The sequence below is a fragment of the Salmo salar genome, chromosome ssa01 (genome assembly GCF_905237065.1).
Source record: "Salmo salar chromosome ssa01, Ssal_v3.1, whole genome shotgun sequence".
Classification (NCBI taxonomy): Eukaryota; Metazoa; Chordata; class Actinopteri; order Salmoniformes; family Salmonidae; genus Salmo; species Salmo salar.
Genome location: NC_059442.1, coordinates 21,068,777 through 21,087,195, shown reverse-complemented (window position 1 = coordinate 21,087,195; position 18,419 = coordinate 21,068,777). Strand labels below are relative to the sequence as shown.

Below are 18,419 nucleotides of genomic sequence, written 5' to 3'. Positions count from 1 at the left end.
AGAGACTGAAAAACAGCTTCTATCTCAAGGCCATCAGACTGTTAAACAGGCATCACTAACATTGAGTGGCTGCTGCCAACATACTGACTCAAATCTGTAGCCTCTTTAATAATAAAAAATTGGATTCAATAAATGTATCACTAGTCACTCTAAATAATGCCACTTTTTATAATGTTTACATACCCTACATTACTCATCTCATATGTATATACTGTACTCTATACCATCTACTGCATCTTGCCTATGCCGCACGGCCATCGCTCATCCATATATTTATATGTACATATTCTTATTCATTCCTTTACACTTGTGTGTATAAGGTAGTTGTTGTGAAATTGTTAGATTACTTGTTAGATATTACTGCACGGTCGGAACTAGAAGCACAAGCATTTCGCTACACTCACATTAACATCTGCTAACCATATGTATGTGACCAATAACATTTGATTTGATTTGATCCCATCTGGTTTGTGCTTAGTGGGATTATGATTTGTTTTTCAACAGGATAATGACCCAAAACACAACTCCAGGCTGTGTAAGGGCTATTTTACCAACAAGGAGAGTGATGGAGTGCTGCATCAGATGACCTGGCCTCCACAATCACCTGACCTCAACCCAATTGAGATGGTTTGGGAGGAGTTGGACCGCAAAGTGAAGGAAAAGCAGCCAACAAGTGCTCAGCATATGTGGGAACTCCTTTAAGACTGTTGGAAAAGCATTCCAGGTGAAGCTGGTTGAGAGAATGCCAAGCATGTGCAAAGCTGTCATCAAGGCAAAGGGTGGCTATTTGAAGAATCTCAAATATAAAATACATTTTGATTTGTTTAACACTTTTTTGGTTACTACATGATTCCATATGTGTTATTTGATAGTTTTGATGTCTTCAATATTATTCTACAAGGTATAACATAGCAAAAATAAAGAAAAACCCTTGAATGAGTAGGTGTGTCCAAACTGTTGACTGGATCTGTATATCTTCTAATACACATTTGGTAATGGATGAGGGGTTCTGCGATATCGTACTTAGCGAGGACTGGAGTGGAGATGAACTCAGAAGATAATGACAGTCATGAGGAGACAGATAAAGGAGGGAAGTGTACAGTAGATAGTCTAGAAAAAGGCTAGTTAAAGGAGAGTCTAGTTGAGGGGAAGTCTGAAGGGGGAGACGCCCCTGACCCCTGTCCCAGTCTTCTCAAAGGCGAGTCTGGGCCTCAGGGATGTAGATCTCGATGCTGTCTGCTCTTTCTGACACTGAGTTCTGACGGAAGGAAGCTGCACGCTTGGCCGCCATCAGCCTCCTGCGTGCCTCCTGGCGGTGGCGGTCTGGAAGATCCAGGGATTTCTCCCGCGTCACGCCTCTCTTCCCGATCATGGACTTCTTTGGTACGGCAGGTGGTAACTGGACACAGGAAGAAAGAAAGACGAACTAGACCAAAATCTGAACTTTATCAAAAACTATTCTGTAATTCAACATGTATAAGCAGTAGTTGACATATCATCCATTTGAGTGGTTAGAAATAAATCAGCATAGTTAAGCACCATGTCAATGACACCCAGTGGTATAAATCAGCATAGTTAAGCACCATGTCAAGGACACCCAGTGGTATAAATCAGCATAGTTATGCACCATGTCAATGACACCCAGTGGTATAAATCAGCATAGTTTAGCACCATGTCAATGACACCCAGTGGTATAAATCAGCATAGTTAAGCACCATGTCAATAACACCCAGTGGTACAAATCAGCATAGTTAAGCACCATGTCAATGACACCCAGTGGTATAAATCAGCATAGTTTAGCACCATGTCAATGACACCCAGTGGTATAAGTCAGCATAGTTAAAGCACCATGTCAATGACACCCAGTGGTATAAATCAGCATAGTTAAGCACCATGTCAATGACACCCAGTGGTATAAATCAGCATAGTTAAACACCATGTGGTGCTTAACTAAGCATTTGACCTCACATAACGAAGAGCACCACTCCACACTACTACAATGTGGCTCTGAGTAATCTCACATCTCTCTCTAACAAGGCTCTGACTGTGTGATATGTAGCTGTATCTGTTTCCATATAAATACAATGACTAATTCTGTGTCTGTGTCTCACCAGTCATTGAGAATACCCACTATAGACAACAGAATAAGAATAGATTGTATTCTCTATACCTCAGTGCTACCCACCTTCTTCTCAGGGCTCTTCTCTACGGGCCTCCAGTCGTTGTTCTTCATCTGCTGCAGCTTGTCAAACTTGGTGGTGACGTCATCGATGGACAGCTGCAGGAGGTCCCAGAATCCAGCCAGGTCCTGAGAGGTGGGGCGGGGCATGGCACTGGGGTCCTACAAGGGGTTATAGATGACCACATCAGTAGCTGAATTACAGATACTTTAGGCCTGAGACCGAGATCATATTCTATGTTCACTTTAAAAACAGTGTAGTTTTAGACTGCAAGTTATTTGTTGCACTTCTGATAACTTCCACTAGATGTCCTTATCAGAACTCCAACAGCATAAAACTGCAAGGATTTATGGTATATTTAAAATAATAATAAAACAGTTTCAGCAAAGTCATGGTAGCAGGAAGGTCAAACTTCAAAAATACAATAATTTCTCTTTTTTCTCCAATTGTCATCTCATGGTTAGACTATTGGACTTGGAGGGCACTTCATTATAATGAGTCACAACAAAATGTGATCCATTGCAATCTCTCCTAACCCCAATGAGGATGGGAAATCATGAAGAGGGCTCACATTTCATTCACTGCCAGTCAGTCTTATTCATCACATCACATCGACCAGAGTCCCAATCAGCTGGAGCTCCAGTGTCTCAGACACACTATTGACACCACAGACGATACTAGTGAGACTATAGCCTAAATCTCCAACTCTGTTATGAAGTCAAGAGTTGAGAAATAAGATCCATAGCATCCCATTGGAACCCGGCTTACCATCTCCCCCCATTAATTCAGCGACTTGATGTGCTCCATATATTGGATAGCTGGAGGGCACAACAATATCAAAGCCAACTGTCTGGGGGAGTTTCAGACTGCTGCATTCTGAATGTAGATCTAAATATATAGGCTCTGAAGTAAAGGTTTGGGTCACTCTTTGAATTACAATGAAGTTAATAAAGTGGAAGGTCTCAGAAAGGAAAAAGAGTAAGCAGTACTTAATAAGTGTTCAGAACTACATGTGTCGTACATGGTAAAGGGTAATTGCGTGTTATTAACACAATAGTTTAGGCCACTGTCGCTATAAAGTGGTGCAAAGAGCTACAGTACACATGTACATACATACAGTACCAGGCAAAGCTTTAGTAGTTCTATAATTTATAAAGTATGCGGTTGCTTTATTGATAGATTGCACCTCCGTCACTCGGTTGCGTCATGACATTGTTATGAACGTTCTTAAGCCATCCTCTATCGGCGGCGCCATAGTGGTGCCCTAAAGTGGTGATTAGCCCAGTCATTCTGGACGGAGGCTAACTACTGTTTCGTCTAAATTACACTATAGTGCCTGGAAATATGATGACATTGCTAAAGTAGTCAAATACTTAGTAGAAACAACTTTGCCAGCATTATCATGTCATCAAATTTACTTTAGACAGATGACAATGTTGTCATTAGCTAGCAAAGTTTGTAAAAAATAGCTAGCAATGGTAACATTAGCCAGCTAAAATCCGATGGCCTCCCCTCAAGCTTAGCTTGCTAGCTAATGTTATACTGCATCTAAAGTCATTCTGGTAACATCAAAATGATGACAAAAGGCTTCCTACTAATCATTTGCCTCTTTTTGAATGTCATTCCATTTCCAAGCCACTGTAATGCACTTTTTATGAGTCTGCAGCTGTCTTTGGAAGCTTGTTCAAGTTAGGCTTAAGTTATCCAGGAGAGAAAAGGGGGAAATACAAATAAAGCACAATTAGACATCTCCTTAAGCCTCTTATTTGCCGGATGCCACTTCTTGAAATAGACTCAAATCCATGTTCTGAAAGTCTATGCAGTATTATTTGGAAAATGTCTATCTGGGAAATAGAGGCAGAAAAACTCAATATAAAAGACCAGTTCAAACTAAATAATCCCCTGGGCACTTTTCAGTCTTTTCTGAATGCTGCCATTTCTGCTGCATATGGCAAAAAATAGCAGTACAATTTGTCCAGACCGGCTTAATCTCAAATCTTGGATATTTGGCTGAGATCAATACAGAGGAGTAAGAATAGAGGTAAACAAATATGAAGAGATAGTGGACTGCGTAGATAGTTTTTAATTTAAAGGAGGGCGTCTCAGTATTCTAGTCAGAGCTGTGAGTACGTCATTGGTGACACGGAAATTCACAGACTCTTATTGTTCACCTCAAGATGCTGTCATCTCAGAAGTGCTAGATTTCTTATTTTGTATTTTTCCATATTCAATGGCGAATTCAATAGTTTCTGACCTGTTGGGCTTGGGACTATCATTTGTTTTTCAATAGGACAATGACCCAAAACACAACTCCAGGCTGTGTAAGTGTCACAAGCGTCGTTGAAGGGGGACCAAAACGCAGCGGGTAAAGTGCTCATCTTCGTAATTTTATTAAAGAAAACACTTAATCAAAATAAACAAACGACAAAAACAGTCCAGTAAGGTGCACAGACTATACTAGAAACAACCACTCACAAACACAAGTGAAAACAAACACAACTAAATATGGCCTCCAATTAGAGACAACAACAACCAGCTGCCTCTAATTGGAGGTCATTGCCAAAACTCACATAGAAATAGAAAAGCTAGATTAAACATAGAAATAGGAAAACTAGAACCTAAACCCACAATACCCAAACACACAAAACAAACACCCCCCTGACCAACTATAATGACAAATAACCCCTTTTACTGGTCAGGACATGACAGTAAGGGCTATTTTACCAACAAGGAGAGTGATGGAGTGCTGCATCAGATGACCTGGCCGCCACAAACACCTGACCTCAACCCAATTGAGATCGTTTGGGATTCATTGGACCGCAGAGTGAAGGAAAAGCAGCCAACAAGTGCTCAGCATATGTGGGAACTCTTTCAAGACTGTTGGAAAAGCATTCCAGGTGAAGCTGGTTGAGAGAATGCCAAGCGTGTGCAAAGCTGTCATCAATGCAAAGGGTGGCTATTTGAAGAATCTCAAATATAAAATACATTTTGATTTGTTTAACACTTTTTTGGTTACTACATGATTCCATGTGTTATTTCATAGTTTTGATTTCTTTCCCTATTATTCTACAATGTAGAAAATAGTAAAAATAACGAAAACCCTTGAATGAGTAGGTGTTCTAAAACTTTTGACCGGTAGTGTATTTTTTTTAACACACACTCACAAACTGTATGTACACAGACACACACAATGTTTCAATGACTTTACTCACCAGGTTCTGCTGACAAAGCCAGTATAACTGCTGGAATTTCTGAGACATAAGGAGCTGAGCACTGCCCACCGCACTCCTGATTTTACCTAGGACTGAAGACAGAAAATCAACTGATCATCTGTTACCTAAAAGTCTTGGGAGTCTCTTTGGAAGAAAATGTTTCCTAAATGACTGTAAATTCTGACTCTGATCCCACTCACTGTCCTCAGAGAGGTCGTTCTCCTCTGCCTCTGCCTCCATCTCTTTACACCATCCCTCCATCCTCTTGGTCTCTGCGTGGAGCAGCTGCATGAACCAGCTTCCATCCCTCCGCAAGGCGGGGGACACCCGGCCCGACTCGCCAGACGATGCTGCGGGCTCCCTGGGAGAGGGGGGCTCTAGCTGCCAGGTGGTCTCGCTGGAGGTCTGCTGGGGGCTGGGGGGCTCCGTGGGTGTCCGGTAGTCCTCCCGGTAGCTGAAGAGGCCCTGGGTGCGGACGGTGCGAACTCCGTACTGGGTAGGCGTGCTGGGCTCAGAGTGCCCCCCTAGGAAGCCCCCTCCAAACTGTAGGCCCTTGTCCTCCATGGTGGGAAACCCCTCCATCTCCATGTCAGCCTGAACGGAGGCTGTTACACTGTTGGAGCGCTTCAACCTGCCCTGCCCTCTGAGACACACAGATTAGGGAAAGCAAACATTCAGGCTAACAAGGAATATTGTAAACGAACACACACAGGTAGGGAAAGAGGAAAGGCTGGTGGTGATAATGACACACTGGGCCAGGCCTGTAGTGAAGCCATTGTTACAGAAATGGGATAAGAAAATGAATGTATGAAAAACAACATTTTACCTTTTGTCATCTTCTACTTGGATCCCAACAGAATGGTATTCCCTCGATCCTTTGGTTTCTGACTCCGAGTCGGTGGCTGCTTCCACCTAATGCAACACAATAAAACAGCAACAGTGTTCTCATTATGACCACTCCCAGACGTCCGTGGGGTTATTGGTCCCGTGCTGTGCCTCCTCAACTGTAAGCGGCCTGTCAGAACATAACTACAGTGTGATTTACAGAGGCAGAGAACTCAACCAAACACAACTAGTTCACCCTCAGCACACAACACAGTGATTTATACCAACAACAAGCAGCCGTTTTGGAGATACACAGGGACGGTAGTAAAAAAACTAAAAAACATTACAAAACCTAATCAGGGTGTGGAGAGGTGTGATCATGTGTAGTGTGCCTGGGGTTGTGTGTAACAGACTGACAGACAGGTCTTTGTTAGTTTCATTGAAGCATGGTACTGGGTGGATGGTGCTGGCAAGGGATGGTAGAGACTGATCCCTGTTTGTCCTGAGAGTTGCTGATCCTGATTGAATGGCCCTAGCAGCACTGATCCTCAACTTCCTTTATGGTCTGTCTGTCTGTCTGTCTGTCTGTCTGTCTGTCTGTCTGTCTGTCTGTCTGTCTGTCTGTCTGTCTGTCTGTCTGTCTGTCTGTCTGTCTGTCTGTCTGTCTGTCTGTCTGTCTGTCTGTCTGTCTGTCTGTCTGTCTGTCTGTCTGTCTGTCTGTCTGTCTGTCTGTGTCACGTCCTGACCATAGAAAGCTGTTATTTTCTATGGTAGAGTAGGTCAGGGCGTGACAGGGGGGGTTTCTAGTTTAGTTTTTCTATGTTGTTATGTTCGAGTTTTGTATTTCTATGTTGGGTTTTGTTTGGGATGATCTCCAATTAGAGGCAGCTGGTCATCGTTGTCTCTAATTGGAGATCATACTTAAGTAGGTTTTTTTCCCACCTGGGTTTGTGGGAGATTGTCTTTGAGTTAGTGTATGTTTCACCTCTGCGTCACGGTTTGTTGTTTTGTTATTCCGTTTATTTATATGTATTGCATAGTTTCACAGTGAAAATAAAATGTGGAACGACACACACGCTGCACTTTGGTCCGCTCCTTCCTACGACAACCGTGTCTGTCTGTCTGTCTGTCTGTCTGTCTGTCTGTCTGTCTGTCTGTCTGTCTGTCTGTCTGTCTGTCTGTCTGTCTGTCTGTCTGTCTGTCTGTCTGTCTGTCTGTCTGTCTGTCTGTCTGTCTCTCTCTCTCTCTCTGCCGCGCTCTCTCTCTTTGCCTCTCTCTCGCGCTCTCTCTCTCTGCCACTCTCTCTTTCTCTCTTTGCCTCTCTCTCTCTCTTTTTGTCTGTCGCTCTCTCTCCCTCTTTCTCTGTCTCGCTCTCTCTTTATCTATCTCACACATGGTCCATGGGCACCCTGTCTCTTTCTTTCTAATCTGATCTTTCTCCATGAACTTATTTCACACACAAAAACGTGTATCCTGTGACTGTTGCATATAACCTACAGTCTGCAGGGACTAGTAATATTTGGGAGGTAGAAGTGTGTGGTGTGTGTGGTAGCTCGATTTAGTCTTTATGACGCCCACTGACTTGCTGTCTCTCTGTGGAGTAATACAAGTGTGAGACCAGCAGACCTCTAATTTTAAACTTTATTATTAACAGGGTAATTTGAAAATCTATTCATCCACATTTGAATCCTCCGCTCTGAGAGACCACACAGTGGAATCCAGCTGAAGCAGGCAGAGTCCTGATAAAACGTCTGTCTGCCTGTCTGTCTGAGAGCCTTAAAAGCTCCAAACTCACATGAATAACTCTTTAGCTTTAAGTGGTTTGCAATAAACAGAGAAGTGTGCTTATGTCTAGTAAAATGTCAAGCCTGCTACATTGCAGAGTAGCCTGGTACAAACAGTGACATTTTTGGAGGGACACTTTGCTATTCAGGCAGCGAGCACTCTGAATCCTCCTTTTCTTTCCCAGAAAGGTAATAAGTGGTGAGTCGCTACTGGTCCAGGTGACCTCCATTACTTTCTGCTAAAGGCACAAAGCAAAGTCCACCTCAGAGAGACAGAATGGGCTGCTACTCTATGATGGATGAGGAGGGGAGAGATTTAGGGGAACCTGGGAAATGTTCAGAGTGTGCTGGCAGAGAGAGAAAAAATAAGCAACACCTGGTTTGGTGAACACACACACCACGCTACGTACACACACACACGCTCACACAGCACAGGTGTGGAAACCTTGGAAACTGTAGGCATCAGCATAATGGAGATTAAGGCAGGTAGTAAGTTACAGTAGGTAGGTAGTGAGAGTAAGATCCTGCTACATGATCCATTCTTACGCTGTCCTAATATGGACGCCGCACACTATAAATGCCCCCAGAACGTAAGGCGTCAAAACTCAAACACTGCTCCTAAACGGTCAAAGGCTAAGGATTAAGATTATGGTCCTTTCTGAGGTGAGGGGTGAAAGGTCAAACTATGGGCCAATCAATAGGGTTGTAGGCTTCAGTACCAGAGGTGAATTTTACTGATCTGTACATGCCCAGGTCTGTGACGATGCAGGTGATTTTAAACTGATTTTACCACACTGGCCGAATACTAGCTGCACAGTTTAAAGGGAAACTTTGTAGGAGGTTTTGCTGCATTTTGGTGTTGCATGCGGCACGTCTGGTATGTTTCAATAAATGTAGACATTCACTTTACTAATCAAAAGTGCTTCTGTATTTTACACACATCATTGGATTCAATTTGAAAACCAATGTAATTCAGGCCTTCCTGCCTCTCCTTCTCCATTACCCCCTGTCTCTCTCTTCCTTCTCTCTCTTTCTCTCTGTCACCCCACCATACCCTCTCTTCCTTCTCTCTCTCTCTTTCTCTCTGTCACCCACCATACCCTCTCTTCCTTCTCTCTCTTTCTCTCTGTCACTCCCCCAGACCCTCTTTTCCTTCTCTCTCCTTCTGCCTATTCTCCCTAGCAATTATATATATTATTCTGTATCTGCATCTGATTAGGAGTGTGGTGAATCAGGGGTCCGTTAGTGAGCAGATTTGGGGAGACAGCGGGTAGTGTTATTGGGTAGCGTGGCATGCAGCACAGCAAGGCACCACGCTGAGCGGCACAGCATTCAGCTCAGCTATTTAAAATCTTCATTCATCACTCAGGATGGGCTGCCTGATCATCTCTGAGGGACTGAGACTCACCTGTCTCCACAAACAAACCCTTCTTGGGGGGAGAGAGAGGGAGGAGAGGAGAGAAAGAAAGAAAGAAAGAAAGAAAGAAAGAAAGAAAGAAAGAAAGAAAGAAAGAAAGAAAGAAAGAAAGAAAGAAAGAAAGAAAGAAAGAAAGAAAGAAAGAAAGAAAGAGAGGGAAAGAAAGAATTGGCAAAGAGACAACTGGAGATAGATAGTTGAGAGACGAGAGAGAGGAGAATGAGAAAAGAAGAGAGAGGGAATAGAGAGAGGTGAGAGACAGGAGGATAGAAGAGGATGACCATTCACAGTAATTTGATTTAATTTGATTTATTAGGATGACGCTATTAGACGATGCCATTGGCGACAAATAGTCTTACTAGAGTCTGACACATAACGAAAAAGACATTACAGACAAAATACTTAAGAATTTACATACATTGAAAACATTAACATGTAGTGTACGTGTGTCCATCTATCAGTTACATGTACATGTCAGTACATATAGTACACACAACAAGCAGGTCAGATAGGGGAGAGGCATTGTGCCGTGAGATGTTGCTTTATTTGTTTTTTGAAACCAGGTTTGCTGTTCACTTGCTCTATAAGAGAGGTAAGGAAGTTCCATGCACTCATGGCTCTGTATAATACGGTATGTTTCCTTGAATTTGTTCTGTCCCTAGGGAGTGTGAAAAGATCACTGGTGGCATGTCTGGTGGGGTAAGTGTGTGTGGCAGTGCTGTGTGTAAGTTGAATATGCAAACAGTTTGGAATTTCCAACAAATTAATGTTTCTTATAAAAACAAGAAGTGTCAGTCAGTCTTCCTAAACTCTTAGCCAAGAGAGACTGGCATGTATGGTATTTATATCAGCCCTCTGATTACAATGAAGACCAAGATGTTACGCTTTGTTCTGACAGAACAGAGCCAGCTGCAGCTTCACTAGGTCTTTCTTTGCAGCACTTGACCATATGACTGGGCAATAATCAAGATAAGATAAAACTAGATCCTGCAGGACCTGCAGGCTTTGTGGAGTGTGGTGTCAAAAAAATCTTCATTATGGACCGTCTTCTCCCGATCTTTACGACCATTGAATCAATATGTTTCGACCATAACAGTTTACAATCTAAGGTAACACCAAGTAATTTAGTCTCCTCAACGTGTTCAACAGCCACACCATTCATTGCCAGATTCAGCTGAGGTCTAGAACTTAGGGAATGATTTGTATCAAATACAATGCTCTTAGTTCTAGAGATGTTCATGACCAGTTTATTACTGACCACCCATTTGAAAACAGACTGCAACTCTTTGCTAAGGGTTTCAGTGACTTCATTAGCTGTGGTTGCTGATGCGTATATGGATGAATCATCAGCATACATGGACACACATGCTTTGTTTAATGCCAGTGGCAGGTCATTGGTAAAAATAGAAAAGAGTAGAGGGCCTAGAGAGCTGCCCAGTGGTACACCACACTTTATATGTTTGACATTAGAGGAGATTCTATTAATGAAATCCCTCTGAGTTCAATTAGATACATGTAGATAGCTCTGAATCCATCATAATCACAGCCTTTGAACAGGGAAATAGTTAGATAGGGAAGGAACGAGCTCACTGCACCATACACAAGCAGAACAACTCTAATATTCTCCTTTGATAAAAGGCTGTATGCAGTCTGAATTGGTGACTGCCGGCCGGCCGGATCCTCTACTTCCTTTATGGTCTGTCTGTCTGTCTGTCTGTCTGTCTGTCTGTCTGTCTGTCTGTCTGTCTGTCTGTCTGTCTGTCTGTCTGTCTGTCTGTCTGTCTGTCTGTCTGTCTGTCTGTCTGTCTGTCTGTCTGTCTGTCTGTCTGTCTGTCTGTCTGTCTGTCTGTTTAATTCAGGGGAACTGTCAGGCCTGATGTCTGCAGACTGCAGTGTGTGATGAAGCCCATTACTCCCAGGGTCACAGAGGGAAGAGAGAATGAAAGAGAAAAGAGAGAGGGTAAGAGAGTGAAGAGAGAGAAAAGAGAGAGGAGAGAGTGAGAGGGGGTAGGGAGGGAGGAAGGGAGAGAGAGAGACCCATTCAGTAAAGCCCGATTCATGAGTTGAATTCTAATTAATGGATTGCAGTAGGATGACTCATTGGTTCTATTTTTAGACCTAGAGGAGAGACGGGTGTGCCGGAGTGGGATACATGAGCGTGCGACTTTATGAATGGGTGGGTGTGTGTGTGTGCACAATTTTTTGTATACCCGTGTGTGTGTGTGTGTGTGTGTGTGTGTGTGTGTGTGTGTGTGTGTGTGTGTGTGTGTGTGTGTGTGTGTGTGTGTGCTTGCGTGCGTGCCACTCACCTGTATCCCTATGGAGGAGCGTGGTGTTTTGAGGTACTCCTCAGCCTTGGACACCAGGATGGCTTTATCACAGGTCATCACTGAGCTATGACTGTCTGTGGACGGGTGTCTCTTCCCAGACATCACCCCTGCAGCCTCCATGGCTATAGTCACCGCCTTGGCACTGTCCAGACTGTCTGTGGAGTTATACAGGGACCTGCCCAGGCTCAGGCCCAGCCCGTCCCCCCACCCTCGAGGAGATCTGCCCTCATGGTACGCATCCTGGGTGGATTCTGTGCTGCTCTGAGCCGTGACTGAGATAAGGGGCTTAGAGCCTACGGTGGAACGGGGCGGGACCGGCGGAGGGGTCATCTTCTTGTAGTTGTTTGTGTATGTGACCTCTGAAAGATAGAGGAAAAGAGAAGGTCAAAGTTAAAAGGAAGGTATATGATGTGGTAGTTGAAGTAGATGAGGTACTGTAGGGCTATGCCGTTGACAATCAGAGAGAGGAGAGACCACTGACAAGTATTCACTGTGGAGTGTTGACAGCCATTCTCCTTACATGTATTTGATGAGCAGGCCATTATAAAAATGATCATTTCTTTCAAGTGCAAATGAGAATGTGACTATATAAATAACTGGGTTTGATGTGTCCTCTTCCTTAAAAAATAACTTTGACGGAGCAGCCTAATACTGTAACAGGCTATCAACTCAAACAGCTTGTCCATTTGAAGAGCATCTAATGATCAAAGCCCACAGTGGTCTTGGCTCATCAGAACTCTTATAGAGGTTCTGTGCTATCCAGAATCCTTAGGACGTCCCTACCCCCTTGAAGTTGACATTTTAAATGGTTATGGTAAGGGTTAAGATTAGGGTTAGGTAAGACTTATGGTTAGGGTAGGGGTTAAGGTTATGATTAGTGTTTATGGTAGGGACGTCCCAAGGATACCAGATACCACTGACCATAGAGAAAGGGAAGGAGGAATACAGTACACTGAATTATACAGCAGGCCAGCATTTCTAACAAACTTGTATATTGTAGGGACTAATGAGTTTTCAACGGTTTGCAATTATTTGTTAAACAAACTTTATGCTCACTGAAAAATTCAAGCATGTCTTCTGGGCATCTTATTAAATAATTTATGAATGTATGTACTGACAGGGGCTAATTGATTTGTGTTCAGTCCCTTCACTGAATTCTTCATCCTCTATTCCATTCTCCAGAAAATATTTCCACTGGGTTTCTCATTTGAAGACAACTTATCCTCTTCGGACTACTTTAAAATGGACTAACAATGGCATTGGATTATGAATTGGTTTTGAATATGCATTCAATGCAGAATTTGTCCCTCCAACACCATGACCCTTAAGCACTCCCCAGCAGCACCCAGGCTGGTTCTATAAATACCCTCTGCTGACATCCGCCCTGTAGAGCTCAGCATACTGCTCTAAGGCCTAATGACTCACTTTGTCCCCCATTCATAAATGATCTTCTCAAAGAGGTCACCAAGATGAGTCAGAAGAGAGAAAGAATAACAAAGAAGAGACAAAAAGATACAGACATTGAGAGAGAGAGAAAACAAGATAAAGTATATATACAGTATATACACTGCTCAAAAAAATAAAGGGAACACTTAAACAACACAATGTAACTCCAAGTCAATCACAATTCTGTGAAATCAAACTGTCCACTTAGGAAGCAACACTGATTGACAATAAATGTCACATGCTGTTGTGCAAATGGAATAGACAACAGGTGGAAATTATAGGCAATTAGCAAGACACCCCCAATAAAGGAGTGGTTCTGCAGGTGGGGACCACAGGCCACTTCTCAGTTCCTTTGCTTCCTGGCTGAAGTTTTGGTCACTTTTGAATGCTGGCGGTGCTTTCACTCTAGTGGTAGCATGAGACGGAGTCTACAACCCACACAAGTGGCTCAGGTAGTGCAGCTCATCCAGGATGGCACATCAATGCGAGCTGTGGCAAGAAGGTTTGCTGTGTCTGTCAGCGTAGTGTCCAGAGCATGGAGGCGCTACCAGAAGACAGGCCAGTACATCAGGAGACGTGGAGGAGGCCGTAGGAGGGCAACAACCCAGCAGCAGGACCGCTACCTCCGCCTTTGTGCAAGGAGGAGCAGAAGAAGCACTGCCAGAGCCCTGCAAAATGACCTCCAGCAGGCCACAAATGTGCATGTGTCTGCTCAAACGGTCAGAAACAGACTCCATGAGGGTGGTATGAGGGCCCGACGTCCACAGGTGGGGGTTGTGCTTACAGCCCAACACCGTGCAGGACGTTTGGCATTTGCCAGAGAACACCAAGATTGGCAAATTCGCCACTGGCGCCCTGTGCTCTTCACAGATGAAAGCAGGTTCACACTGAGCACATGTGACAGACGTGACAGAGTCTGGAGATGCCGTGGAGAACGTTCTGCTGCCTCCAACATCCTCCAGCATGACCGGTTTGGCGGTGGGTCAGTCATGGTGTGGGGTGGCAATTCCATGTGCTCGCCAGAGGTAGCCTGACTGCCATTAGGTACCGAGATGAGATCCTCAGACCCCTTGTGAGACCATATGCTGGTGCGGTTGGCCCTGGGTTCCTCCTAATGCAAGACAATGCTAGACCTCATGTGGCTGGAGTGTGTCAGCAGTTCCTGCAAGAGGAAGGCATTGATGCTATGGACTGGCCCGCCCGTTCCCCAGACCTGAATCCAATTGAGCACATCTGGGACATCATGTGTCGCTCCATCCACCAACGCCACGTTGCACCACAGACTGTCCAGGAGTTGGCGGATGCTTTAGTCCAGGTCTGGGAGAAGATCCCTCAGGAGACCGCCACCTCATCAAGAGCATGCCCAGGCGTTGTAGGGAGGCCACACACACACTACTGAGTCTCATTTTGACTTGTTTTAAGGACATTACATCAAAGTTGGATCAGCCTGTAGTGTGGTTTTCCACTTTAATTTTGAGTGTGACTCCAAATCCAGACCTCCATGGGTTGATAAATTAGATTTCCATTAATTATTTTTGTGTGATTTTGTTGTCAGCACATTCAACTATGTAAAGAAAAAAGTATTTAATAAGATTATTTCTTTCATTCAGATCTTGGATGTGTTGTTTAAGTGTTCCCTTTATTTTTTTGAGCAGTATATATAGAGAGAAAGAGAGGGTGAGGGAGAAAAAAGAGAAAGAAAGAGAGAGAGAGTGAGGGAGAAAAAGATAAATAAATAAATAAATAAAGAGAGAGAGGGTAAGCGAGAGAGAGAAAGAAAGAAGGAAATAAAGTGAGAAGATTAAGCAGATGGACCCCCCCCCCATCTTGGCGGTGTTACTCAGCATTTAGCCTGTCCCCTCACGTCCCAGCCAACAGAAACCATAGCAACCATACCAGGCAAGACAGGTGGTTTTACTTAACCTTTAAATTACACAATAACTATCCAGACAGAAAACCTGCTCCTTATCTCCATGACAACAACATGGACATCTTTTTGCTTGTTAGCAGTCATGTTTTCAAAGAATTTGACTTTCAAAAAGCGAAGTGTCTCTGGCCATATCATCATGATGATAAAAAATACTAAACAGTGCTTCGTTTACCAGGCTTTTAAGGATATCCCACTGGGCACAGACGTCAGTTCAACGTCTAGTTTTGATTTACAGTACCAGTCAAAAGTTTGGACGCACCTACTCATTCAAGGGTTTTTCTTTATTTTTACTATTTTCTACATTGTACATCAAAACTATGAAATAACACATATGAAATCATGAAGTAACCCCAAAAAGTGTTAAACAAATCTAAATATATTTTATATTTGCGATACTTCAAAGTAGCCACCCTTTCCCTTGATGACAGCTTTGCACACTCTTTGCATTCTCTCAACCAGCTTCATGAGGTAGTCATCTGGAATGCATTTCAATTAATAGGTGTGCCTTGTTAAAAGTTAGTTTGTGGAATTTCTATCCTTTGAAATGTGTTTGAGCCAATCGTGACAAGGTAGGGGTGGTATACAGAAGATAGCCCTATATGGTAAAATAGCAAGTCAATATTATGGCAAGAACAGCTCAAATAAGCAAAGAGAAACTTTAAGACATGAATGTCAGTCAACATGGAACATTTCAAGAACTTTGAAAGTTTCTTCAAGTACAGTCGCAAAAACCATCAAGTGCTATGATGAAACTGGCTCTCATGAGGACCGACACAGGAAAGGAAAACTCAGAGTTACCTCTGCTGCAGAGGATAAGTTCATTAGAGTTACCAGCCTCAGAAATTGCAGCCAAATAAATACTTCACGGAGTTCAACTAACAGACCCATCTCAACATCAACTGTTCAGAGGAGACTGCATGAATCAGGCCTTCATCGTTGAATTGCTGCAAAGAAACCACTACTAAAGGACACCAATAAGAAGAAGAGACTTGCTTGGGCCAACAAACACGAGCAATGGACATTAGACCGGTGGAAATGTGTCCTTTGGTCTGATGAGTCCAAATGTGAGATTTTTGGTTACAACCGCCGTGTCTTTGTGAGATGCAGAGTAGGTGAACAGATGATCTCCGCATGTGTGGTTCCCACCGTGAATCATGGAGGAGGTGTGACGGTGTGGGGGTGCTTTGCTGGTGACAATGTTGGTGATTTATTTAGAATTCAAGGCACACTTAACCAGCATGACTACCACAGCATTCTGCAGCGATATGCCATCCCATCTGTTTGCTCTTAGTGGGACAATCATTTGTTTTTCAACAGGACAATGACCCAACACCTCCAGACTTTTTCAAATTTAACCTTTATTTAACTAGGCAAGTCTGTTAAGAACAAATTCTTATTTACAATGACGGCCTACCCCGGCCAAACCCTAACCCAGACGATGCTGGCCCAATTGTCCTATGGGACTCCCAATCCCGGCCAGTTATGATGCAGCCTGGAATCGAACCAGGGTCTGTAATGACACCTCTAGCACTGAGATGCAGTGCCTTAGACTGTTTTTTTCTTTCAATTTAAAGTTTTCTTGTTTTTCAATCAACCAACAAAACACATTCCACGTTCACAGATGTGAAAGACTTAAAAAAATAAAAAAGAACTAACAATAATAATAATAATAAAATAATAAAAAAAAGACTTGCAGCAGCACTATCAAGGTTCTTGTTAGCTATTTCCAGCCTTAGCTGAGACGACGAGAAAATAATTAGTTTTTACAGCCCCTTACACAACATGTGTCTGTTCATTTCCCTAATCACCCCATTCAATCTGTCCAATTTAAATATAGTTGAGTAGTGGAAACCAGAGTCTATCAAACTTGGGCTGTCTCTTGCGGAGGTCATAAGTGTAAGTCTTTATTGAAGACTCATCTCTTCAGTAGGTCCTATGATTGAGTGTAGTCTGGCCCAGGAGTGTGAAGGTGAACGGAAAGGCACTGGAGCAATGAACCGCCCTTGCTGTCTCTGCCTAGCCGGTTTCCCCTCTCTCCACTGGGATTCTCTGCCTCTAACCCTATTACAGGGGCCGAGTCACTGGCTTACTGGTGCTCTTCCATGCTGTCCCTAGGAGGGGTGCGTCACTTGAGTGGGTTGAGTCACTGACGTGGTCTTCCTGTTTGGGTTGGCGCCTCCCCTTGGGTTGTGCCGTGGCGGAGATCTTTGTGGGCTATACTCGGCCTTGTCTCAGGATGGTAAGTTGGTGGTTGAAGATATCCCTCTAGTGGTGTGGGGGCTGTGCTTTGGCAAAGAAGGTGGGGTTATATCCATCCTGTATGGCCCTGTCATCGGATGGGGCCACAGTGTCTCCTGACCCCTCCTGTCTCAGCCTCCACTATTTATGCTGCAGAAGTTTATGTGTCGGGGGGCTAGGGTCAGTCTGTTATATCTGGAGTATTTCTCCAGTGTCCTGTGTGAATTTAAGCATGCTCTCTTCAATTCTCTCTTTCTTTCTTTCTCTCTCTCGGGGGACCTGAGCCCTAGGACCATGCCTCAGGACTACCTGGCATGATGACTCCTTGCTCTCCCCAGTCCACCTGGCCATGCTGCTGTTCCAGTTTCAACTGTTCTGCCTGCGACTATGGAAACCTGACCTGTTCACCGGACATGCTACCTGTCCCACACCTGCTGTTTTCAACAGCAGGAGCGGTAGAGATACTCTCAATGATCGGCTATGAAAAGCAAACTGACATTTACTCCTGAGGTGCTGACCTGTTGCACCCTCGACAACTACTGTGATTATTATTATTTGACCATGCTAGTCATTTATGAACATTTGAACATCTTGGCCATGTTCTGTTATAATCCCCACCCGGCACAGCCAGAAGAGGACTGGCCACCCCTCATAGCCTGGTTCCTCTCTAGGTTTCTTCGTGGGTTTTGGCCTTTCTAGGGAGTTTTTCCTAGCCACCGTGCTTCTACACCTGCATTGCTTGCTGTTTGGGGTTTTAGGCTGGGTTTCTGTACAGCACTTTGAGATATCAGCTGATGTAAGAAGGGCTGTATAAATAAATTAGCTTTGATTTGATTTGATAAGTGATCTTTTCAAGAGGAAGAAAGTCAACAATCTGGTCAATCCACATTTTAAATGTAGGAGAAGTATTAGAAGCCCACAATAGAAGAATACATTTCTTAGCAAAGTATGTGATAGTCATGAACACATTTTCTGTGTCAGGATCAAGAACAAAGTCATGCTGGGCATAAAGAAGATAGATACACGGGGTCATATCAAACTGTACATCTAGTATTTT

At 43.7% G+C, this 18,419-nt stretch overlaps 1 protein-coding gene across 1 annotated transcript; it reads right to left on the bottom strand.

The window, feature by feature from the left end:
• Positions 1 to 910: 910 nt before the first annotated feature.
• Positions 911 to 12,101, bottom strand: LOC123723940 (disks large-associated protein 2-like). Its single transcript, XM_045714950.1, has 6 exons — positions 11,728 to 12,101; positions 6,219 to 6,304; positions 5,593 to 6,035; positions 5,393 to 5,484; positions 2,186 to 2,341; positions 911 to 1,399 (listed from the first exon to the last, which is right to left on the bottom strand). The coding sequence occupies exons 1-6, from the start codon at positions 12,076 to 12,078 to the stop codon at positions 1,193 to 1,195; spliced, it is 1,335 nt and encodes a 444-aa protein (XP_045570906.1). The 5' UTR covers positions 12,079 to 12,101; the 3' UTR covers positions 911 to 1,192.
• Between the last annotated feature and the right edge of the window lie 6,318 nt (positions 12,102 to 18,419).

Excerpts from the sequence above, each read along its gene's own strand:
- LOC123723940 (XM_045714950.1), bottom strand. The coding sequence starts at position 12,078 with ATGACCCCTCCGCCGGTCCCGCCCCGTTCCACCGTAGGCTCTAAGCCC. Across the intron at positions 2,342-5,392 it reads GGCTTTGTCAGCAGAACCTG|GACCCCAGTGCCATGCCCCG; the intron begins GTGAGTAAAGTC and ends AACCCCTTGTAG. Across the intron at positions 1,400-2,185 it reads AGAAGAGCCCTGAGAAGAAG|TTACCACCTGCCGTACCAAA; the intron begins GTGGGTAGCACT and ends TCCTGTGTCCAG.